Below are 25,418 nucleotides of genomic sequence, written 5' to 3' on the forward strand. Positions count from 1 at the left end.
TCAAGAAAACCTCGGAAAGCAAAGGGGAGGATATGGTAGGTCTTTGAAACAGATAAAGAATTTGGAAAGAAAGAAGACAGTGGAGAAAAAATGCCCGCCAGGTGGGATCCTATGCAGCAACCTCATAAATATACCGCAACCTCATTACTACTAGAACCTAAATGAGTCGACCTCAGCTCTTCACAGCGCGAGAATAACAAACCACGGGCCCGAAGCCTCCATTTATGTGTGCACACAGTGAGAGCTGTGTTTACACTAGTTCGACCTCGCGTACTCGCCGTCGGCTCCGCTTCCGCGTCAGTAAGTCTTATCTGTCCGGCAGCTATCGCAGGAGCCGGCCCCGTTTTGATCGCCCAAGGATTCCCCATTGGCGACCATTGTCGTCGAGAGTGACGAGGGTCCCTCTTGTCGACTACGACGCTAGGCACTGCGCGGGTCCCAGAAGGAAGTGGCGGTGACCCGGATCGCCAGCTACGGCCGCCCCCTCTTTCTCCACACAGCGGGTCGGTTGACAAACACGGTGAGTAGGGGGCCGTAGGCCGCTGGCGGCTTTCTACACACGGCTTTAGCCATTCTTGTGGCGCGTTCTGGAGGGCATTTAATTATCGGCGACGCCGTAGGAAGCCCGTGACTAGCTTCCGAACCTCTCCGAATTTAACAAGAACCTATTCACTCCTCAGTTTTTGAAAAGCCTATTAAGTGCTTAACTATTACAGTTGGATTCTCCTCCGTCCGTCTGTAGCGCATGGCGGGACACTCTCGCCGCATACGAAAGTGGTATTGAAAGGCGTTAGGGCATTTATACTTTGCTATCAGACTGCATCACAGAAAGAGGTGCGAAAGAGGCAACCAAACAGAATAAGAACACAATGACGCGGTGCTGGGACATGGGAAATTTATTCGTAAAACAGTATCAGACGGCTTCTATAACGTCAGTATAAATGTTCTCTCAGCAATGCGTATATGTGCAGCCATGAAGCCCACGTTAAAGGAGCGGGCTGTATAGCAGGGCGTATTAAGAATTTATTGGACAGCTCCCCTTGCGAGCTCCTGGATTTTTTTCTCCGACGTTGCTTATTTTCAACGTAGATCCCTCGGCGACTAACGAAGCAACACAAATTGCCAAAAGAAGTGAGGTTAGCGAACGCCGTTTACATATCCTTCGTGGTTTAGAATGAAGTTCACACCTCGAACAAGCTCTATCCAAAAATTAGAGGAAATGGCTGCGGAATACACATACCAACCCGCATATACTATACGTTTTATTTTCCTTCAACTTAGCCACTTTTTGGAATTTTTCCATCTACTGATTAGTAGAAGCACGTTTTTCGCTCGCTCAGGGTATTCTTATTTCAGAAACAACTTAGCATGCCTGAAGATGACGGAGGGAAGGAGTGCTGTGGAATACGTTTCTTGAGTGTTGAAAAATACGCGAAATATAGGCCACGCTCTCTCAACATTTCGGCGGGAGCTGCGCGATGAGGTTGGCAGTATTTTTTTTTTGCATCACATTCGCGTCACCCTCCATAGGACACGCGATGATACCAATATAAATGAACTTCAGATGAAGCCGAAGAACCGATCTATTCATTGCATGGTCAGGAGATTTGCCGTTTATCTGTGGGAGACATCGCTTGGAAAGCACATCAATCTTCGTATGGATAAAGGTCGGCCTAAACACTAAACGTTTGCGCGGGAAATAGAAGTTTAAAAAAACGTGCCCAATTTCGGGACTAAGGTACTGGTACTGATGCACACCGATACAGGAGCGATGCTACCGTTTACACGTGAGGTATTTTCAAGAACGGTGTATGGGCCAATGAAACGGCAAGGAGGTTTTCGCGGAGTCAGGGAATTCGAATTAGAGTGTAAAGCAGGACCTCGTAGCCGCTGGGACAACTAACTTCAGGGTCAGAAGCATCACGGATATGCGTCCCCTCTGGTTGGCTTGATTGATTGATTATTAGGTTTAACGAGCCGACGCTACACAGGCGATGAGGCGCGTCGTAGTGAAGGGCTCCGGAATAATTTTAACCGCCTGGGGACCTTTAACATCTCGAACACACGGGCGTTTTTTTTTGCTTTTCGCCTCCTTCAGAAAAGCGGCCGGGAATAGAACCCGCGTCCTCGTGCTCAGCAGCACAGCGCCTTAGCCACTGAGCCACCACGGCGAATTCCCTCTTGTTGGCAAGCCTGTGTACATAAGCGAGCTTGTCCATCCGACTTTGATCAGGCTACCACAGAAAACACTTGAGGGGTGACGGAACTGTTTGACCAACCAGCTTGAAGCAGGCAGAGACGCATGGAGGAAACTAGCGCGAGGTTATAGTATGGTTCCCGCCCAAATAACAGTAAAAAAGGGAATATACAGTAATACGTTGAATCGCAGTATTGTGAGCGGATGAAACGAACAGAAAAATAGCGCCTACTTTGCTGTGATCACGCCAAATATACATAGAACCCACGTCTTGTGAGGTGGGGTGAATGCCCTCGTTGAGGCCATTATTCTGCGGATGATAATTAGATTTAGTGTTTCGCACACCACTTCAGACTTCAATACTTGACGCGTACCGTACATAAGAAAGTACTGCAGAGCATCTGTGGTGTAAACATTTGTATATAGTACGTGAGGAGCTCCATGCCGCAAGAAAACCATGGTCAAGAGAAGTGCGACCTCTGAAACATAGCTTATACGTACGTCGGCTGTTTGCAGATACAGCGTTAAATGAACGGTTGCGGTGACAATCCAGCTGTACCCTCCGCAAGTAGGGGGTAATTGTCCGCACATATCGGTACCGACTGTAAGGCGGACATGCACAGTAAAACGGCGGTAGAGGTACAGCTGGAGGTAAAGTGTTTTCGCTGCTGACAGAGGAAGCACGAAGCGACGTATACAGAAAGAGATACCAAAGACAGTCCAGGGGCGTTATTCCAGAAGGCCCGAGACAGCTCGCTGCCGAGTTTCCAGCTGCTCGAGTTAACGAAGTAGTGATAGTGGATCCGATAATCCTCGAGTGAAGCAGGTGCCATCGCGCGGAGCACGCTTGACATATTCAGCCGCCCCGGTTGAGGTCGCTGACGTTGAAAAAGCACCGCTTCTGCAAACATCCGCGTGCAGCCCCCTCTAGCATCACGTTGCAATACTCATTCCGTTGCGTAAAGTAGGTATTCCCACTATTTCTGTTAAAACTCCGGCCTGGCTCCAGCCTATTTTCAAAGCTCCGCCTTCCAAAAGCAGCGCGACGCGGCTCCGATTTTGTCGGTGTTCTGTTCTTCCAAGTGTGTTTGCCACGAGAATTGAGGGGAGCTCCAGTGCAGCTCAGTGCAACCTTAAGGCAGGTAAGCGAAGGAGTTCTCTGTCAAACATCGCTGACATTGTTACGGGCGCACGGCGGGCGTACCATCAGAAATCGCCCAAATTCAGCGTGTCTCAAGCGTGTGTGAACATTAACGACGGCATTTTAGGCGTCGTAGTTATTGTCATCTGCATCAATTGTGTTTTCACTGTGTAAGAAGATGGCTACCGTGGGAAAATCTTGTCGTCTTGGCCGCTCCTATCGCTCGGACTAGAGGGAACTCTTCGTTCGGACCGAATACCCCCGCGAGTGTTGCAGCATTGACCAACGATGGCCTGGGGACATCGTTCGTTGCTGCTAAGCTTTTTTACTGGAGCATCAAATGCAAGTGGCTGCGTTGCTGCAATGCTGCCCCACCGGGGAAGTAGGCGCCATGGTTGCGTGGGCTTCGCTCGCTACACCGCACCCACGAATATGCTGGGTGCGTTTATTGTCACGAAAACTCTGAGGAAACTGCCCAGCCGTGTTCTACTCGTGACGCTCGTGAAGCGGGCTTCTGCAGTGTAGTTCATTGTGTACGGTCGCCATAGCAGGCATATTTCTAGCCCGACAGATCCTTTTCTTTAGCGAAGGAGGAATTTCAAGCTCTTTTTCGTCTCTCGAAAAGTGCTGTGCATTGGCTCTGCAGGGATCTGGCGACCGACCCCCTTTGCGACGACTTAGAGGCGGCGTCCGCTCCATGAGCGCGGAGGATCGAGTGTTGTGTGGGCTGCGGTTTTACGCGACGGGCAGCTTCCCCGGAAGCGTTGATAGCGACCACACACCATCGACCTCCACCAGTCGACAGTCAGTCGGTATGAGCGCGATATGATCACTGCAGAAGTGCTTCCCTGACCTCGCCTTTCTATCTGGGTGCTTCGCGGGACATGGCTTCCGCAGGTTCTACCACGCGACTATCCCTCTGCACCGGAAGCTGCGCTTTAATTATCGTCTGCTCGCAAAATTGTTTCGAACGAAACGTTTCATGGCCGTGCATTTCATCCATATCTAGCGCGGCAGACAATTTTGCTTGAGGCGTTGCGCGTCGCTCCCTCATTGTGAATACGTTACTGGCAGGATAGTACACAATCAACGACGCGTAGCTGACCGTTTGTGACGCTCCGCTCCTCTCCCGAGGGAATTCGCTCAGCAAAACCGGAGCGTCAGCAGCAGAAAGGCTTTTAGCTAAGCGCTAACCCCATCTCCTTCGACGGGGAATCATTCGCGTCACTGCTCGTGCTCCGTGCGTTTGTAAATTACAGCTCCATTCAAAAAGAAATATAAATTGATATTTTGGTTACTCAAATAAAGTAAAATACCGTGTTTCTTGCCTAATTTCACGTTTCACTTCTCATTTCACTTTTCTCAGTGTCTAAGGCAGTGCGCTTCTGAGCCCAAGGACTCGGGTTCGATTCCCTGCCCCTGTGGCCGCTCTTCTGATGAAGGTGAAAAGCGAATGCGCCCGCGGGTTCGAGATTTCGGCGCACGTCGAAGATCCCCAAATAGTCAAAATTAATCCGGAGCCCTCCACCACGGCGCCCCGAATCGCCTGCGTAGCGCCGGCGCTTTAAACTTCACAATCAATCTATTTCAATTATCTTGGTGTAGTTTAGCTGGGGACACAACAAAATGGTCTTAAATAATTTAAAAGAAGCTCGTCAATTTTAGAAAAGCAAGACAAGGCTGTATTTCTGGGAGCTGCATAGAAGTAGGCTCGCGCTTCGATCGACGATTTTCGCTTCAGATATACACCTCGTCGGGGTGTGTGACATCTTTGCCTATCCGGAAGTGCTTTCGCGGTTTCGTAGCTCACGCTTGAACTGAAGAAACGGAGTCGGCAGTAACGAGCTCGCCTCGCTGAGGGCAGCCACCTTGGGATACCGCGCGTTAGCTACCCGCCTGCTATCGGAGCGGAACGGGCCGTGGAAACCGGTCAGATAAAACTCTCTATTCTTGGAGACGACCTCTGAGCGTTTCAACTGGTTTTGTCCAGCGTCGTCGTCGTCGTGTGGTAGGAAGCACAGCACACAGAACGAGTTAAGGAGAGAGTTGAGACCTCAATTTTGAATGTGGCGCCTTAAGGAAAGTAAGCGGGAGCGGAAAGAGAGCGAAGGAAGAGGGGGGGGTGAGGGGATTAGACTCAATAAAAAGAACCAGCAATTGTAAAGAGCTTCGTCGAAAAAGAGCGGTCAAGAGCGAAACGAAATAAAGCAAACAAATTTGAAAACTAGTTGTCGTTCTTCCTATTCCTTTCTTCGTAGCACATGAAAGCGATTTGCCCCCAGTAGGGAGCTTTGAGGAGCTAACGTACCGTACCCGGTTTTCAAAATTCATAAAACTGTGAATCGGAAAAGTAGAAGTTTTGGAAAACTGCGTGCCACGTGACAGCTGAACTTGATGGCACGTGAGTAGGACAGGTGCCCACCGTCCGCGCAGAACCCCGATTCTAGGGAGGCTGTGGCGTGTGCCAGTCCTCTTGCGCAATTCATCAAGAAACGAAAGAGAAGAAACTGAAGCAAACATGGTGTAGCAGAAAGAAGCCAGTCGAAGTGATTTGTCCTAAAATACAAAGAAATGAAACCGAGAAAAAAAAAACGCTAGTACAATATATCAGTAAAGAAGTTAAGTATCACCAAGCTTACGCCTTCACAGTACGTAAGTGGACTTAGGTGTCCCGAGGAAATTTGCATCGAAAAGCGGACGGAGGGTTCCGGTATCGTAATACCACACATCTACTATTCTCGAATGCAGCACGTTTCCATCACCCACTTTCTTCTTTTTCCAGTCGGCCATAGTCATGTGATTGCATTGTCTGCCACTGGCGGAAGAAACTGCTTTTTACGACGAACAATTTCAAATAAACAGCTTCTAAGAACGCCTGAAATAATAAATGAAGTCTGTAGTGAAATGAAGATTCATAAAATAAAAGCGCAATGCAGTAAAGTAGTGTACATAATTAAAGTAAAGTAAATAAAATAAAGTAGTGGACTTAATGGACATAATTGATCAGTGCCCATCTCCTATTTGTTTCAAGAAATCCTTGACTTCGTTTGTATTTTCTGTATTTTTTGTGTGATGCTGTCTGCTTACGTTTTTGTTTTGCTGTGAAACCGCGGTCTTGTATATCATATCCGTGTTATTTATATAATCCCTAGTACCTAGACATACCGCGTGTACATTTTCTGTTTCTATTGTAGTTGAGATTGTTTCTGTTTCCCTGTTATGCAGAATGCATGGAGTCAGGAACCCAGACAGGTGCAATTTGGCACCTATTGTTCCGGTTGCTTTCTTTACTTTGCTTTACGTAAGAAAGTAAGAATGCTAATTAAAAAAAGTTGGATTTACTTGCCCCCCGTACACAACAGTGCGACAGTGGAGTGAGAGAACACACTTAAAAATGCACCACACCCAAGCTGTACCTCCTTGGAGCGCGCTGCCGTGGACCGTGTCCGTCACCACAGTAATCAGTAAATAGCACGAACAGCATTTATAAAGCATTCGAACTCCGCCTCGAAATATTACCATCATATTACGTTGGCGTCGCCAGAGCTCGTGTCTCCCGATTTTCGCTCAATGTGGGGCCTTCTGGAATAGCACTCCACAAACGAGTACGAACGCAGTCGTATGTGTTCAGGAAGTCCGATAACGCACAGTAAACATGAGCCAAACTCGTCCGTCGAGACAAGCGGGGATCAATGGGAACCCATTTGGGGCCCAAAGGATGGTGATGAACGCAACTACATAATGCTCCGTCAAAACGCTTGTGTTAGCCGACAGTGCAACCGACTGCATACTGCAGCGTGGATATACGGCACCCAAGAAATGGTGAATTACTAAGCGGCAACTAGTGTCTGCCCGCTGACGGTGAACAAGATCTGAGTGGCTATTTACGTGAATGTAGCCGGCAGGTGCTATAATGAGGAATACAGTTAGCGAAGACGCTCTACTGGAAGATGAAACCGATGGGCAGCGTGAAAGGATATATGCGTGGTGGTGTTTCTTCCCGGACTTATATGCAATACTACATTCGTGCTCTTGTAGGCGAAGAATCTACCGGCCGAGGCGCCCGGATAGGTTCTTCAGTGTCGGCAGCCAGGAAGGTTAATGGTGATTGGGCACAACTATGAAAGGGTGGCCGTATAAGTACAGGATAAATTTATCGATCAGGCACATAATAGGGCGGGATCAGAGAACTACTGGAGCATGCAACAACCCTTCTTTGAGAGGAGCGTCAGTCTGCACAATCAGAGCACATATCCTGTGTCCGCTAGGGTCTGTATTAATTATGCAATGTCTTCGCGAGCTGAATTAACTGAAGAAGAGACCAGAAGTGCAAGCAGCCTTGAACTGTTCCAATGTGTGTCTGCTGTTCCGAACACGTGAAAGAAATGTCACACTTCAGAAGGTTGTTGACGGGAGAGGCGGTGGTAGCGGAACTCCGGACAAAGCGATGAACATAGGACGGCCGTGCAAGGTAGCTGCGAAGGCCCGTCTGTTCAAAAAGACGGGGAAGGTTGATAACAGCAGTGCGCTGGTCGGGTTCAAGCCGCATTCTATCTTTGCTGAGAAAGCGGCCCAAAAATTTACACATCTGCAAGCAAAGGGACGTTTCTTTTTTTTAATAAGTTTACCTGACGTTTACCTGAAGACCCGAATTAGTAAGGTATTCTAGGATCTGGTCTAAGCGCTGCACAAATTGAGAAAAACTTGAAGTAGAAAGATGATATCGTCGATATCGTTCTCCATTTGAGCATTCAAGAACGATCTCTAAAAGTCGTTCGAATGTTGCAAGAGCGGGAGAAAGATCAGGGGAAATAACGGTGAATCTATTCAGATCATGTGGAGCAAACACGCCGTCTTTTCTTTGTAACCTTCGTAGACAAAATCTTTCAGTACCGTGCAGCGTAGGTAAAGGCTGGAAAAAAATACTCCGCTTTATGTAAACAGTCCAAAGCGTCGTCGATGCGGGGCACAGGATCGATATATTACACATAAGATCAACACCGCTGACACCCAGTAGTTGGTATTAAATAGGATGTAGTTGCTCAAGGATTGGTTCATCAGGTGGATGAGTGTGGCAGTTGTTGAAGGGTGATGCGATTGTCACCGTTTCGGCAAGAACACTGCGCCGACTGCAATCGTTTCTACGCACTCGCGCCGCGGACATGTTAAAAAGACACTGAAGTGATATGTAAACATTGCGGGATTACTAGCGCAAATTGTAGTCCGGAGTCCCCAGGCCATGTTTCGACCACTCTAGGCGCGTTTACGCGATTTTATTTAGTAGAAAAACTAATTCGAAAACGCAGTCCTCCTCTCTTTACGCTCGCCCATTTTCTGTGGCGTTTTCGTGTGACGTCAGGAGGGGATGAGCTGGCAATGGACCTCTCCCGGGGTACGTCACGCGGAGGCCGTGACGTCACGGCGAGCGCACGTGCGGGGTGTGGCCGGGAGGGTGGTTGGCAAAACATTCGGACCCGCGCGCGGCGCGTATGCAGTGAGGCTGCATTAGACTGCGCGTAAAAGTGGAGTTTGTGTTTATGTGTTCGGTTTTCTGATGCCGGTGGGTTGCTGTGCTCACGGCTAAGCAAATCGTGCCAGCAAAATCAGCGGCATCAGGCTTTGCCGCGTCCCCAAACAGGTAAATTCGGCAGTGATTGTGGATGCGCGCAATGCGCTGAAGAGGCTAGCAGCCCAATCAGCGACATCGTCCGCTCTTACTCATAGCAACGTTTCTCATTCTCGAACTTCTGCTGTTCTTCAAAGCGCAGTCATATCGTCTACATTGGCAGTCCGCGCTGATTACTGCCATGAAATGATGCTGTTTATTAACCATCTGCTATCATGCAGCACCAGCAGAAATAGTACCGGGGTTTGGAGTCAGATGGAAACCTTCTTGCTGGTAAATATTGTCATGTTTTGATGAGATATAGTACTGCATTAAAAATACAATGAATGCCTGACCTGCTTAGCTACGCGAAATAAATGTTTCGAAGAAGTATCCGCGATAGCCGCCTGCCGCCAAATCGACCACGACAAGTTTGGCCGTATGGGGAGATCTGTTCAAGACGAACGAAATTCATTGCTTGTAAATGCAATAAAGTTTTACCTTGATCAAAGATATTATACCTTGAGGACGCGGCAAAACTGATATGCTTGCCGTGCTCACATGCATGTAGCATCATGCCTTCGGCGTGAGATGGGCCGCTCACGCGTCTCGAAAAGACTCGATATCTGTTGGCCCTAAGCGAACGGACTCAGTGAATGTATTCTTTTGTTGCGGCCTCCTGATGCCGGCGAATTCAGCGGGTGTACAAGGACACTAACTTCAACTATCATGAAATAATGAGTACCGATAATTATTTCAGTGCCACAGTCGCAAGCTATACGCACTAACAATATGTGGCTGCTACTCTCACAATGGCGATGAGCCGTTTCGCGATTTTACTGGGGAAAAATGTAACAAAGCAATCGGTCATCTACGTAGAGCACGACGTCATCGCGATAATTTTATTTGAATAATTTTTTGTTTTTGCTCTTTATATTTTTGTTTTGTTGCTGCTAATTTCACTTTTTAATCTTTTCATGCTTTACCTTTCCTTTCCCCCCTCGACATGAAATCGTTCGTAAGCCACTGTATCCGGGCGATGCAGAGATACCAAGAACAGGGAGCGTATACGCTGCCTGAGGCACCGCGCTCAGCTTAAGCGGACCTCGAAAACAACAATGAGTGAGCTTTCCTTGGTATGTGTCCTAACATAAAGCATCATAACGAAACATTCTTAGAACGCGTCGCAAACGCACCAATCTTCAGAATGACTCGTTAATGCTGTTCTGTCACGCACTGATTATCCGAAAGCGTCATTCGTCATATTCGAAAGTGTTGCGGAGGTTGTTGGTGCAGAAAGCTACATGGAGGTGCGACGTCCGCAGCTAGGATAGCTAGACCCCCACCTGTAATGTAGGCGGTCAGCGACGGCCCGAACCATCGGCCCATCACTCATTTCGGGCACCGCGCGGCCCGGCCGGGCCGGCGGCGCAGGCGCGTTCTGCCAACCGAAGCCGCATTTCGCGGCCGCCAGCGGGCGCCACCCGTCGCGCACGTGCGCTTCGTGACGTCACGGTGTTTACATACAGGGAGAGGTCCATTGGCTGCGCCACGGCTGCGCTACTGCACGCCTCCCCGGCCGACAGAGTCAGTCGGCCCAGCGTCTCGTCCGCCGGCCGCCGGCGAGTCGTCGCAATCAAGGAGGTTAAAAAAAATTGCTTGGTCGCAATTCGTTCGCTTAGTTGAAACGAAGCCAGGACACGTTTGTGAATGGAAGAATGTGCCTTTCTTTACTTGGTTTGTTTGTACACTGTATCTAGCTCCAAGTCAAGGTCGCTTCACACAAGCGCTGCACATGCGACGCTTCGCTGACTGGTACGCCAGTAGGAAAATATAAGGCCTCTTGAAGGCGGCAGAAGAGTCAGCGAAGTCAATATAGGTACTAAGGAAATAAAATCAACTGATATTTTTACCGTACAGCGTAAATCTAGGGCGCGGGAAGCACTTCTTTGCGCTGGGCGAACAAGCACAGCGGTCAGCAGCACGACTACGCATCTGCGAACGCTTTTCCGTCTACGAAATGCAATTGCTAGACGTGAGCTACTGTGGAAACTCGGGCGACGCTTACTGCACGATCGCAGTACAACAAATAGTCACCTAAGCGGCTTGAAATGCCAAAACTAAATAAAAGTGTAAACCGGTTGTACAATATATACCCTATATTAGCAAGACATTCGCGTCCCGCTCCGTGGCCTAGCGGTGTGGCGCTAGGATTTCACCGCATATGTTTTGCGAGTCACGAGTTCGAATCCCCGCGAGTACGTGCTTTTTTTTTTTTTTGTAAGTTAACTTTTTTGTTTTCCGCCTATGTTTTCTATATTGAGTTCACCTTTTTTGGGGCCGCAACGTTCATGGCTACACGAACTAGTTCACAAAACGCGCGCAGGCTGGCACTGGCGCGCTAGCGAGTTCTCGTTGGCGTGCTGTTGCCATAAGCACCGACTGCTTGCAGGCAGTGGGCACAGGCCAGAATGAACAGACCCTTGGCCTGGTGCGATCACGCTTTTTACGATACAGGCATGAGGGAGGCAAGCTCCAAATATGAGGGAAAAGCGCATGACATTTGGGCGTCTGCGGGTACGCGGAGGGCGTTCATGCACTGCGTAGGTCTCGGCTAGTGAATGCTACGACTACAAGCCGTCCTGGGAGGCTTATCTTGTGCATTTTACAGCCGACAACATGGCAGAAGCGCGGTACGATGATTACTGAGATATTGAGAATGCCCATCCAACAAAGCCATTGGTTATGTTTTACTGAACCTAAACCGAAACCGAAACTTGTGTGATTGCTAACCTTGGGCATCGTCCAATCACGGCGCCCCTCCTCTCAACGTCACAGCCTTAGTTGGTGCGGCCGCCGCAAACCGCGCATGGTAGTTTTTCTTCTTTCGCGCTTTGTAAAATAATTACCGATTTGTCAACCGGATAAACGATGAAAAGTGTGCTAATTTGAGCCAGTCTACGCAGTGCAAGCAAAAACGGGAGCTTGACAAATTCACTTCAGTGTCCCTTTAAGGGATGTTAACGCGCACATGTGCCGCACGTGGTCAACGTCCTCTTTACCGCAGCTGCTGCAGCAGCAACAGCACCAAAACGGTAAACCGTGAGTGCGCGCACGTGAAGCTCGGCAAAGCGCTATCGACGGAAGTTTGTTTCCCGTAGAGCTTCGATCCTGCCGTGCTGCAGGACAGGTTGCAGTTGTGCTTGACTTGATGCTATAGTAATCAGGTTTACTCAGTACATACAGTTGCGAAACTCCGCTTCAGAATCCGGGCGGTGCTAGCCCCCCTGCTCTGCGGAAGCTGATGGACAAGTCGACGCGCGCGGCACCTAGGAGACAAAAACTCAATTTCGCATGACTAATATTATTCAGATATTTTTTTGTAAAATAAACATTGCTTTTTTAAATTAGAATAAATTCATTAGGTGAAATTTTCTTGTGTTTTTGTGGATTTTCTTTTTATGACTTACGGCAGCAGCCGCAAGCACTAGAGTGCTACTTCAATGTTCCACCGACAGACGACAGGCTAGTCAACTTCTCCCCGCTTTCCCCGTGCTTGCCCCGGCGCAGGGGGGCAACCGAAGACCGGTTTTCGATTCATGGGGCCTATGGGGAGTTTCACGACTGGTATATATCCAGTAATTCTGATAGTAATAGTACACCGTAAAAGGATTTACACCCGTTAGGAGAATACTTGTCTCCGTTGTAAAATGATTTACACCCTTTTTGTCTAACTAACAACATTACGACCCATCAAAAAAACAAAACACACCCTTTAAAAGGGTGTAATTAAAAAGAAAATACTCTTTAAAGGGGTGTTTTCTTGTGTTTTTACTAGGGTGTAAGGCGTTATGAACGACAAACCACCTTAAAAGGTGTTTGAAAATTGTTTTTCTGCTAGGGTGTAAAGATGCTAGTTATAGATAGTTAGTTACAGCCTTGAGGGTTTGATACATTTTAGACTGAGTAACTACACCGTAAAACTATTTACACCGTTTTTTTCTATAACCAACACCCCTACCTCCTAGCCAAGGGGGGCTATAAACGACAAAACAACCTACCAAAGGGGGTTCTTGCATTCTTGCTATGACGTAAGTGTGTTAGTTACAGACAGTAAACACTCCTCTTACGGGTGTAGATGATTTTACTGTGCATCTGAAAAAAAAATCGCATTAATTTTTACTGACTTAATGACAATGTCACAAGGAATAGTGCTTCGCGTCTGGTTGGAGAGCAAGCTAGCTGTTGAGAGGACTGAGCCAACACTCCGCTCGAGCATATGTGAGGAACTGGCGTTAGAAAGAAGTGAGTGCTTCACAGTACTTTTTCGAGACAAATAGTTCGGGTTTCAACGTTGTCTGTTGGGATACTTAGTTTGCTAGTCATAAGGATAAAAACAACGTGTACGACGGCTCAAAATGGGACCCCACAGAGCGCTCCGCGCTGCCGTACTTTCTTTTGTCTCGTCGTATAGGAGCTGTTCGTATTCGTTGCCGTTTTTAGCTGAGAGCTGATGAAAGGAGCTTATCGTAAATTGTGATATAGAATCGTCGTGAAACACGAGAATTCGATATCTTCCACTCTTTTTCAAAACCTGAAGGGCGATTGCCGGTAAAAGGACGTAGGAAGTGATACCCCCAAGAATACGCCCACGCTCGCAACAGTGAAATAGAATACAAATCATAAGCCCCTCTCTAAAGAGAAATATCGCTAAAACGCGAATCTTTCTCCCATGAAAATTAAGTGAGAGTTCAAGTCCAAAATCCAAACTGATTGGACTGTATCGGGGGTGCTGGGTTGACGCATTTGTTTGTACACCAGCTTGTGTCTCGGTTTTTCTTCTATAAAGTGGCGCATCATCTACTTCTGCTAAACGCTGTTCAACAGCGATTACGTTTTCATTTGTTTGTTTTGCTTGTCTCCACCGGTGAAGTTAGTACGAAGCCGCCATGGGTCTTTTTAAAGGAGGTGGTCGGCACCTTTCATTTCCTTACTGCGAGGTTTTCCCTGCAATATCTGTTTACCCTTTGCAGGAAGGCTTTGACTAACACATAATTAGAGAGTCTGTTCCCACCGCCGGTTTATCGCCAGCTTTACATTGAACACCATAAGGACAGTGTTTTGAAGCGTGTCACACATATGTGTCTTCTGCCAAATGCAAAAACGTTTTTTTAAGCTGCGTACATCAACATTCCCAGTGTAACCATTGTTGCGCGAAAAAGGAATGTCGATTCCTTGGTCTAACAATTGCCGCTTATGTAATCAACCTGAAACCATTGATCATTGTTTTGTATTGTGCCGGGATGCGGTGTTTTTCCGGGATTTCTTGCAACGAACTGTTGAAAAGGACATGGACATTACCCCTTATACAATTCGGTTCTTGCCTTTTCGCGATGCCAATTGAGTGCCCTGTGATATATTTTTTGTGATAGAATTGTATAGCTTGGGGAAGAGCTACATGATTGACAGGCTCGCGAAACCTCGTCGCCCAAAGAACTCCATTTTTCTGGAGCAGGCTGCATTGGTGCGGAGCATTTATGCGGCGCAAAGTGACCCACCAGAATGGCTGCATCTTTTGGACGCGTGCGTCTGTTTGCCAGAGTTTTGGCGGATGGATTACTTTAGCTGCAGTGATGTTCATCTTCTTGGATGACTGATAGCTTTTGTAGGCTGTAATAAGTGCAGTTTTCCATTCAGTAAAGGAAAAGAAAAGAATGGTGCAATGAGATGGACGTCGGCTTTATAACGCGAGGGACGCAGGTTCGATTCCAACCGCAAGAAGCTTTTTCTTTTCTTGAGGCGCTTGATGTTCATTCGCTTATCATCGTCGTCATTTTGTTAAAACCATCATTTGGAGTTGGCTTTCCTGCAGTGCGTTTTGGCGGGGCTTCGAACTCTATTAGCGAGGCATACAAAACTTTGCTTTTTTTTTAAAACTGGCCGCGTATCTGCTCACTTTCCTGCAAATGACACGGAAAGACCATAGTCTTCTGTCCCCCGTGCCGCGTAAATGCCTTTTCTCTCTTTCCCGCCCACCTCTCCCACACTTCCGGTCAAAATTGCGAACTCACAAACAATTTACGGAGCCGAGAATAGGGCCCTTGATGGAACAGCGCTTGTCGCTATGCGCAGACGTTATCAAACACCGGCGAAACGAGTTTAGTTCCATGGAGTGAACACCTTTTTGTCTTGGCCTCTTCAATCAAACACGTTGCGCCGGTTCGTCAGTGCGTGATCATACCGATAGATGGTCACTTGTCACCTTGAACTACATTTTTAAACCGTGTCACCAAGGGGAACCTTGGGTAACCATCGGTGCTGTTTTCAGTGAACAATGGCCACGTGGCGGTCTTAGTCCCCGGCCATATCCTTATCTCTTTTCTTTGCTGGGTACTATCTCCACACTCTGAGTTTTGTGTACAAAGACAGAGGCGCATGCTCATTTTGTGCTCGACCGGTTGTGCGTACAGTCGGCGGTATCGCCACCATGGCGTGACAGCTCGTGATGCCGAACAATAGATGCAAGACGTAAAACCCGAAGACTTTATACTTTCTCGCTTTGAGCACTGATGCGGCGATTGTACTCGCGACATCCCGTGTCCAAATCACTGCAGCCTGGGGAATTTTTGTTACACTCAACGATTTGCAAGTTCAAATGGTGATGTGCAAGATCATACCGCTGCACAATAAGCATTCAAATGCTCCCGTGAAGGCACATTTCACTTTCGTGTTTTACCAATTCCGGTGAAAGAAGTACAGCCACATTTTTTTTTCTCCATTTACTTTGCGCTCTGACGCACGTGAATTCGATACATTTCCGGGTCACGCAGGCGGCCGAGCGATGATTCATGGATGCTCTGCTCGAGAAATCTCTCAGATGCTCTCTGGGTGGAATAGAAAAGGAAAATGCCATGAACAGAGCATCTGTATTACGTTAATAAAAACGCTATACAATAATTTTTAGATTCTGCATAAGGATACTAGACATTTGTACAATAAAAGTAGACGCTGTACGCGGTAGTTTATGACACGTGTCAATACTGCCCACGCGGCTAAAGCTCTGCTTATATTCCTTGGGAATCCTCTTTGGATTGCAAAAATTTAAGGTACTGCGGTATAATTTTTTACATTTTTATGTGGACGATTATCATGAGATCCAAATTGGACTGCGATAATGTGATTCGGCACGCTCTTGCATGTGAGACGTTCATTGGCCTGATTGTGGGGTTTAACGCGCCGACGCCACAGAGGCGATGAGGTACGCCGTGGTGGTGGGCTCCGGATTAATTTTGACCACCTAGGAATCTTCAACGTGCGCCGCAATGTCGAACACACGGGCGTTTTTGCTTTTCGCTTCCATCAGAAAAGCGGTCGCCGCGGCCGGGAATCCAACCCGCGTCCTTGTGCTTAGCAGCAAAACGCCATAGCCGCTGAGCCACCGCGACGAGGGTTCATTGGTCTCAATGGTTCATTCGTCGATTTTACTGTAATTTCCCATACCTTCCGTATGTACTCCTTTCTCACTCTCTCGTCCGTACCCTTGCCCCAGTGGGAAGTACCATGCTCAAGAGATCAATTACTCCGGCAGACCTCTTCTCCTTTCAATAAAATTTTACACACTCTCTCTTATACGTGGAAACGTCTGTGAACCTTCTAATTCTGTGAGGCACAGGTATTATTCAGAATGAAATTCATTTTTTTTTCTTCCGTGATTCAACGACACAGGCGTCATCACTTTCACCAGGAACGGGAGTCTTCCAGAGTGATCTCGATCTTTGGTTTCCCGGCGAACCCGAAGCGACCATACTCACAAAAGTGCAACAAGTAACCACGCCGACTGTAGTGTAAATAGTGCAGATTGAAGGCGCCCTTCTCAATGGAAGGCTTACCATCATGAAAGGATGTATGAGACTGTATACTGAGACCTTTCGCAGCAAAACTTCGGGACGCAGTCTTTGTCTAAACAGAAGATAACAGAAGATAACACTGACAGGAAGTTAATATGTCGTATGATGCGGACGCACAATATCGGAGCCATATCACCGCATATTACGCAAGAGCCTTTAGGTGCTTTGCTTCCTATCTGGAGACGCAATCTTTACCGGCGTACATCTGGCGAGAAGTGCGTTTTATGCAGTACAGCGCACACCTTGGCGAGAAGTAAGAAGAAATGGAACGCACGCATCAGCTTTTTGCGGATCGGTTTCGAACTTCTTCAGTTGGCGTCGGCTCTCGAGTTATTCGTTTTTCGTGTGGTGCACCTCTTGCCTACAGGCCTTGTTCAGCAAGATAAGTACACGGTGATTTGATGAATCATGAAAAGCAGAAGACTAAGCTTGTAGATATATTCAACGTGTCGTCTACTGGACTGTCTGTGGATCTTCAGAAGGCTGCCTGCAAGCACCCACTTCAATTTTGTGATGCCCTCTGGTTATACTCTGAATTGGTTACGATCAGTTCACAGCGGGATGGCGAATTGAGAACGGAAATCCCTGAAGCTAAGCGGTTATTCGTTGAGTGAAGTGCTGTGCTCGGAACATCTTACGGGAAGGCTTGCTGAGAGGTAAAAAAGGTTTTTTTTTTTCATTCCTTGGATTCGTAGTGGAATGAATGCAAACGTGGCACTCTGAAACCCGTCGGCTCCTCTGATACGCAGACTAGCATAAGATGCCAAGAGACTTAACCAATTAATGACAGGCGACTTGTAACTTAATAAGTGGCAATCTGATTTTTAAGCGTACTATACCTACCACGTGTTTCACTCAACGTTGAATTTTATCCTGCATTTTTTTACCAATCTAATAGAGATAAACAAGCAAACTAACAAACAAATGATGGAGATGGCAAAGAAAAAATACTTCTCATGTGACTAAACATACAAGAGGTCAAAAAAGCTTAACCAAGGTATCAAGTGAAATACGTTACGACAAGCAGCGCAAAAAGAAACAAGTGTTCGTAACCACCGGGACTAGATAAACCAGCCGTTTCTTGTAATTATGTAGTGTTTCCTTTGTAAGGAAGGGCTATGTAGATCACACATGTGAATGCGTGTCGTGTTTTTACTGGAAGCGCCCTGGCTCTGGTTAAAGATACCCTGCAACCCTTTTTTCAGCGTATTTCTAAATGTTACATGCTTGCAGGACATTGCCAAGCAACACAACCAGAGCTTGGATTAGGGGGTCGCAAAGTAGTACCTCGGTCAACAGTTACTGTTCTGTGTCCATCAGATAACTCAGAAACTTGCTCAAAAGATTTTTCTCTCTTTCCCGGTCTCGGCGTTCCTCGACCCCTGTAATTACGTCACTACAGCAGCGTAGCGCCCATTGGCCGGATTTCCTTCAGTTGCAGCAATGAACACATTCGATAGCCACTTTAAAATGAAAGCTACAACAGCAAAGCTGATACGGAAGGCGGATAGTTCTGCTGCAACGAGCACATCCCGCAGTGCCACTCCGTGCTGGCGGTAACTATAGCTTTAGCAGTGCGTCCAGGCGCGAATGAAAGAGTCGAAGCGTTTTTCGGAAGAGTTGCAGGGCCAATTAAAGAACGTTAGGTGTCGTCTGCGTGTGCAGCGTTGCTTTTTTGTGCTGAGCGGGATAACGTTCCACTTATTCCTGTTTTAATACCTTACCTCCCGCTCCCTCCTTCTCGATCACCTCCTTCTCAGATACGTATACCAGCGGTCTATCCGATGTACAGGTGCTGTCAAAAGTAATTGGAACACGGTGTCGTAAATTTACAGGAATTTATTACTCCCGAAACTGCCTAACCGCATTGGTGTACGTTTAAAGGAGCCCTCCCTAATAGAAAAAGCTTCCTGTATACCAGTAATGGCCGTCATAAAGCCAGTAAGACAAATATTTTGTGACATTTCGAAATCCTTGTTCCAATTACTTATGACGACAACTGTACATCGTGCAGCAACACAGCTATTCAGGAGGCCGAAATTATTTCTTTGTCATGCCATCCGGAGGAGGAGAAGTGATTGTTGGGGGGTGGGGGGCCGGTAACTGATGCACGTAAGTTTGTACGCATACTTTTGTGCGTGCGTGGTTGTCACGTTTTTGGTTCGCGCCACAGTGTAATAAAATATTTATACAACGTAGTTCCGGCTTGTTTTGTTAACAACGTAGTTCCGGCGTGCCTGACTCAGCTTTTGAGTGATTTTCTGCTTGCCAGCGTGGAACGGCTGTCGCAGGGTGCCCTTTCTGAGCATGGCACTGTCAACACATTTCGGTTCGTTGACGACTTCCTGGTGTTGTTTGTGTTCGACAGTAAAACGACCTACGAAGGAGCAGAAGAAATTTTTGCAACGTTCGTGTCACACTTTGATGTTTTCGCATTGACTACGGAGTTACCCTCTGACGGCCAGCTAAGGTTCCTGGACCTTGGGTAGATTTTTAGCAATGAGCACGCCTGCTGGGAATATGCGGCTAGGTCCAAAATGGCCTTTTACCCTTCAGTTCAGCGCATAGCAAGCTTTTCACGACGGGAGTTGCCATGGAATTCCTCAGGAGTGCTCTCAACAGGCCCTGTTCCCATCGAGTGCAACGTGATTTTAATGCCCAGATCCAACGCCTGAAGTGTGCCGCCTACCCGAGCGACCTCATATGCGCTTCAGCGTCAAGGTTGCTGCGTGAACTTTCCTCAAGAGCTTCAAAAAAATGTCCTCAGCAGTAGAGACCAGAAACTGTGGTCATTCCCTACGTCCACGGTGCTATATCCATGCCCTCAACAAGATTTTAAGTAAGGCGGGTGCACGGCTCGTATTCTCTGCACCTAAAAAACTTAGCCAACTTAGCCGATTGTGCAAGCGTGTCAACGCTGAAACTCCGAACGCAAGCGCATGCGTAGAAAAGCGTATGACATGCTATGTTGGCTGTGTTGAAAAAGTCGTCAAGAAAAGTCGTCTAAGCCAACGTATTACGCTTCCTGCGGCTGCGCTCCACTCTTCCATGACTGCGCGATCCTCGTGCGGTACCCTGGACACAGAGAGCGGGAAATTTTTGAAGCATTTCAAATCAAAAAGAAAGGAAACGCGTGTGTAACTGAGCTTTCGGTTTTACTTCTGAGAAAGGAAATGGTGTACTTTAAGGAACATTTTACGCTGTATCGGCACGTGGCGAATCACGTTTTGACACGGGCTATTATTGTCGATGTGATATCTTTTTTCGTTGTCGTTTTTCGTCTTTCTATTTTTTTCCTATATATATATTCCTGCTGAAAAAAAGCGCTCATTTGTTCCTCACCGATTGCGTTTTGTGGTTTCTTATTTTGTCCAGTCTTTCGCGGTGCTTTTCTTCGCCATAAATATGACTGTAAAACTCAAGCTGAAGGACGTGGGTTCGTGAACAAGGTTGTAATTGAGATTGTGAACAAGGCTTGCGTATGGGAGCCGAAACGTCTTTTTTTTTGTTTACATACACATTCATGGTCGCTGTCAGTTTTTAATTGTTGCCTTTTTTCGTATCTATTGATAGAAGTATCCTGCGGCGTGCATTAAAAGAGCATATCTATCAGTGTACGCGCACGTTTTAGTCAACTCAGAGGCACGAACCCAGATGTTTACATTGCAGAAACATCGTGGCCTTGGCAACTGGGCGCCATCACCTTTTAACACTCGATCAGTACAAGTACCTCAGCTGAACAAGCATCGGTCGCGCTCAAGACAGAATACACTGAGCTTGGCTGATCGAGGCCCCTCCCAAACGGGTGACTAGCAGGCACAGTGGCAACATGCTGGGGGCCGTTCTCTGGAAGTACCTGGCGACAGGCGTGATAGCGGGGTTCGGGGCTCTGCTGCTACAGTACTTATGGGACTTGCTAAAGAGGAACCTTCGCCGTGACCTACCGCCTGGACCCTACGGTCTGCCATTGGTCGGCTACCTGCCCTTCATGCCCAAGGAAGGGCACCGGGGCGTCGAGGAGCTCAAGAACAAGTACGGACCTGTATTCGGGTAAGTTCACCAGCTTCACTTCGGAACCCTTCACGTACATAACATGTATTTGTTGCGATTATTGTAGTTGTCCTGGCGCGTTTGTGGCACGTAAAGAATGCCGCTAGTGTTGTGCTTCGTCTCCGAACTGAAGGAACAAGCTCTTCACCTTGTTGTTCTTCATTTTCTGTGCGCTTAATCTTTTCGTATTCGCCGCTAACACCCCAGTTCATTTCGGTGTAAAAGGTGGCCAAATGTTTCTAAAACCCACTATGGTAAATTGCAAGTGTTGAGAGAGCTGGAATTGCAAATTTTAGCTTTGCAGCGCAATTTCGAACACAGTATAACATTCGATCTCTGAAACACAGCAGTGTTGTAAAAAGCGGAACAGGACGATTGCTCCCGTTACACTCGCGTCCAGCAATGTGGTTGCAACCCTCTGTACGACAACTGTGCGATTGTGGCGAAACACGAGAAAGATAACATCAGATGCGGAGCACCAGTGGGTTAGCACTCCCTCTGTAGCATTATAGCATCAGGAGCATTATAGCTCTGTAGCATTATAGCATTACCTGTAGCATCAGGCTCGGAAGAAAACACGTGATTTTGTGTGTCGGATGTTTATTCAATAAATATGTACTAGGACGTGCGCCAATTTTATATGAATATATAGGAAATCTTTCGTAATAAAACTGTTGAAGTTAGCGCCCTGTGTGTGTACGATCACTTCGTCATTGTCTGACCAAACTTTTACAAAATACTAATCATGCTTAATATATTCAAATCCACTGAGTATTTCTTCAAACAAACTGCAGGGGTCCTCCGCCAACCTAAGTTAAACAGTAATGAAATATTGTTAAATGACAGCGGATGGCAGAGAATGAACGCATCAAGCGTTGAAAACTGCCATTATTCCAAATTAGGTTAGGTTCTGTGCCGGACTGATTGGTGTAGCGTCATAGGGAGATTGAGGTGGAACGCATCAGAGACAGACTACGCAAAGAGACGTACACTTTGACGCGAAGACGGTGCCCTTTGACGTGAAGCGCCGTCTTCACGTCAAAGTTTGCGTTTCTTTGTGTTGTCTCCCTCTATAAGAAGTTCTGGCGCTGTACCCAAGCGATCCAAATTAAGTATGTATAATAGATGGTGCGTTTAAACATTTTAGCTTAGTATATAAGGTGTCCTCTAAAAGATTCCACACTCATTAAGATCCTGTGCTGGGCGAGTTGGGTCATGGCTTAAAGTAAATCGCAAAATGACGGGGCCAAAAACAAAGACAGAAAGACAGGATGGTTTTAAATTACGCTGTGTTTGCAATAATCTACCGTACATATATGTTCATTCGATGGTAAAATATCATATTTATACGTTTAAATTTATGTTACGGTTGCGCATGGGGATTCGGTGCCAAAGTTTGTGTTTCAACATGTACAGGTTTCGTTTCATTCCCCTTAAAGCGTTGTTTGTTTCACTCACCTTAAAGTGTACAGTACAAGAATGGACTAAATCAGCTAAGGACCGGAGTTGTTCGAGGTCACTGTGTGGGGCCTTAGTCTTGCAGCTTACCTGAGTAGGCTGCTGTTGTTGATCGTGATCAGGAATGGGTTATTTTATTCAGTGCATTTTGTAATCCATTATAGAAGATGTCTGGGATTGATTTTCTGCAATGTACAGTGGCACTTGGGCCTAGTACAGCTGCTCACCACAGATTTTATATCGGAAAACTTCCCAGTGGGTGCTGTGCTAAAATAAAAGAAACGAAAAGAAATAAAACGAAATATTTGGTCATCACGAAAACAATGTTGTTTTGGTGTAACATTCCCGAATGCGTTGTGTTGTCCTTTTTTGCAGCCGGCTAATCGGTAAATTTACCTTTACTTCCTTCAAGCCTCCCTAGCCCAGCCTTGTAGAGCATAGGCAGCAGTAGTCTTAAAGGGAATCTATTTTTCAACTCTTTATGCCCTGCGTGAATTTATGTACTTGTCATTCCAGTGCCTTGTATTGTCTTGGCATACTACTTTAAGTGGAACTCACCTGTTCACATTCCTATAGGACGTAAGAACCATCGTGGACCAATACAAAAAGCTTTACAAATAGATACCACCGCGAACCATGTATTGGGTTCCTTTACTAATTTGTTTTGTTTTCCTGCCCGGCCAAGCCCGGCTGTTTTATCTGTGTGCCAGGCGCAGCGCGTGTTCCATTCTTTTTTTTATGCCGCATGGGTCTAATCTAATTTTTCTAATCAAATCTAATTTTATCTAATTTGATAGGGAAAGTGTATTGCCCCGTCGTTACTCGACTAGAATAATCTTGTGGTATCTCCAGTGTTCTCGATGTTATTCGACGGTTCGAGAAACAATCACGCTGAAAGATAAATACTCGCCGAGCAGACGACGCGACATTCGATTCTCCGAGACACCAGTCCGCGCACGTAACGTTGTTGCCTGCTGCTTCGCCACCTGTGCATTATGTGAGAAGGGAGCCCAAGTTCGCTCCAGTAAACTTTGTTTCTTCAAGAAAGACGCGTCGTATTTGGCTATGTGACAAAGCTTTACAAATACATAACAATGCATGCGCAATGGCCTATATTGCTTCTTTTATAAATATGTTACCTCTGCAGTGAAATAATAAATAAAACTCCCGCTCACTATTCAGCTAGCGCCATCTAGTGAAAACTCAATGAACCAAAATGCGCTTCTGTTTCATTGTTTATCTTAGTAAAAAAGTGATATATTTTTAAAAGAAGCAAACTAGGCAGTTAAGAACATTTCTATGAATTTGCAAAACTTTTTTTTATCGGTGCACGATGCTTTTTAAGCCCGTGGGTCATACATTAATACGTCCATTAGGAATCTGATCACGTCAGTACCCCATATAAGTGACTGATGAGCTGTCACCTTAGATCTCTAGTTCCAAAATACTCAACAAAGATGGGTCTTATCCCCATATATTTTGCTGGAACTTGTAAGGAGTGAACGCACCAAACGACTCGAAACTAAATATGGTACTGAAGCACGAGATAGCAATTTCAGGTAAATTCACTTTTAAATGAGTTTATACGCTTTCGCTTTCGGCTTGTCCAAGAAATGTTCGAACGAGCGGGTACGAATCAGTTGCAGACTGGTTAAGCTCCGGCTGGTCCTATGCGGAACGATTTTTTTCAGAAAAAGAACTTAATGCAGATGCACCCAGGTGCACATGCACAATGTATGGATAGCTGAAAAATAAAAAAAATTGTAGCCAAGAGTCACAGCACAGGTCACGAAACAAACAGTAGCGAATATTGCAGTGCTATCCACCCGCGTGGGTAAGTTGTGCTAGAAGAAGCACCAGCCAGGACACTCGACGCGAATGATTGGAGCTTGCTTAGACCTGTGCCCCTCCTGCGTTTACGCCCTATCCGCTAATAAACCCCCTCAACCGACCAACCGAAGGTCAACCACCTCCCTGACGTTATAAATAAAAACGAAGATATCACGTGTCAAAGGAAACACTTCACATAGCAAACCTTCTAGGCACTTTCTTTCCTCTCCGCGACCACCTCAGCTTTATTAGGGTGACAGAAGGCTTGCCAACGCATGTTCTCCTTTCTAGATTATGAAGGTAGGCTTCCTTTATTGACCTAAAACACTGCCTACTCTGGCGAAAAATAATCTTCGTACCATTCAAGACCGCAATGAGTAGTGAGGCGAGCTGAAGCTGACCGTTCACGGAGACGTCATGTCGGCTCAATGGTTCCCTAACAAGTGGCTCAGAAAGGATGGGGTAACTCTATAGAAAATAATGGGAGCTCTATTCACCTCTACATCTCTCCGCTAGCTAATAGAAAAATAAGCTGGATGTTAACAAAATATCTCAGAATTCACTCACGGTTGTTTTTGCACAGTTTTTTTTTTTGGGGGGGGGGGTTAATTATGCCTACCTGCGATTGTACTTGGGTGTATCTGTTTTCTCGCAATTTTTTTGCTTTAGAGAATACTTTTCTTTGCACTGTGAGCGACTTACGGATAAACGCCTTCCTGCAGGGTGCACCTCGGCTCCCGTTACGTGGTATTCTTGTGCGACTTCGAGTCAACGAAAGAGGCATTGTCGCAGGACTGCTTGTTAGACCGCCCGGAAGAGTTCCCCTTTATGGTCCACGAGAAATCACAGGGTAAGCTTCCTACTGGTAGAGATGAGTTTGTGGGCACATGCAATTTGAACTGCTCATGCGCATAACATACACTAATATGTGATTGATACATTACACGCATTAATAAATTACATGCCCACATGACACAAAATAAGTTGCATAATCCACATGAAAGATCAACACACTAAACAATATGTGCAGAGATTAAGACGAATTTTTCGTGGGTATAACGGAAGACCCTAAGGAAGTCCAGTATATCTCAACATCGTATCTAAGGTACGTGCACTTCCGATACTGCCTTTTCTCTTTGTTTACTGAACGAGCAAGGAATTCTATTGCCTGTTTATTCGTGAACGTACGAATCAGACATTTTTTTCAGTTGATGAGACTCTACGTGATTG

At 46.5% G+C, this 25,418-nt stretch overlaps 1 protein-coding gene across 3 annotated transcripts in view; it reads left to right on the forward strand.

The window, feature by feature from the left end:
- The first annotated feature begins 322 nt into the window (after positions 1 to 322).
- LOC144151460 (cytochrome P450 2J4-like) overlaps positions 323 to 25,418 on the forward strand; it is a 43,941-nt gene continuing 18,845 nt past the window's right edge. The window contains exons 1-4 of one of the 3 annotated variants that reach the window (XM_077682512.1): positions 323 to 520; positions 3,985 to 4,150; positions 20,520 to 20,900; positions 24,911 to 25,038. In XM_077682512.1, the coding sequence (XP_077538638.1) occupies positions 20,680 to 20,900; positions 24,911 to 25,038 (349 nt within the window). In that variant the 5' untranslated portion in view covers positions 323 to 520; positions 3,985 to 4,150; positions 20,520 to 20,679. Of the gene's footprint in view, positions 521 to 3,984; positions 4,151 to 17,070; positions 17,507 to 20,519; positions 20,901 to 24,910; positions 25,039 to 25,418 lie in introns of those variants that run through there. The other 2 variants (XM_077682510.1, XM_077682511.1) reach the window with 2 other exon arrangements.

Source organism: Haemaphysalis longicornis, unplaced genomic scaffold (genome assembly GCF_048455015.1).
Source record: "Haemaphysalis longicornis isolate Haplotype H1 unplaced genomic scaffold, Haemaphysalis longicornis Haplotype H1 scaffold_9, whole genome shotgun sequence".
NCBI lineage: Eukaryota > Metazoa > Arthropoda > Arachnida > Ixodida > Ixodidae > Haemaphysalis > Haemaphysalis longicornis.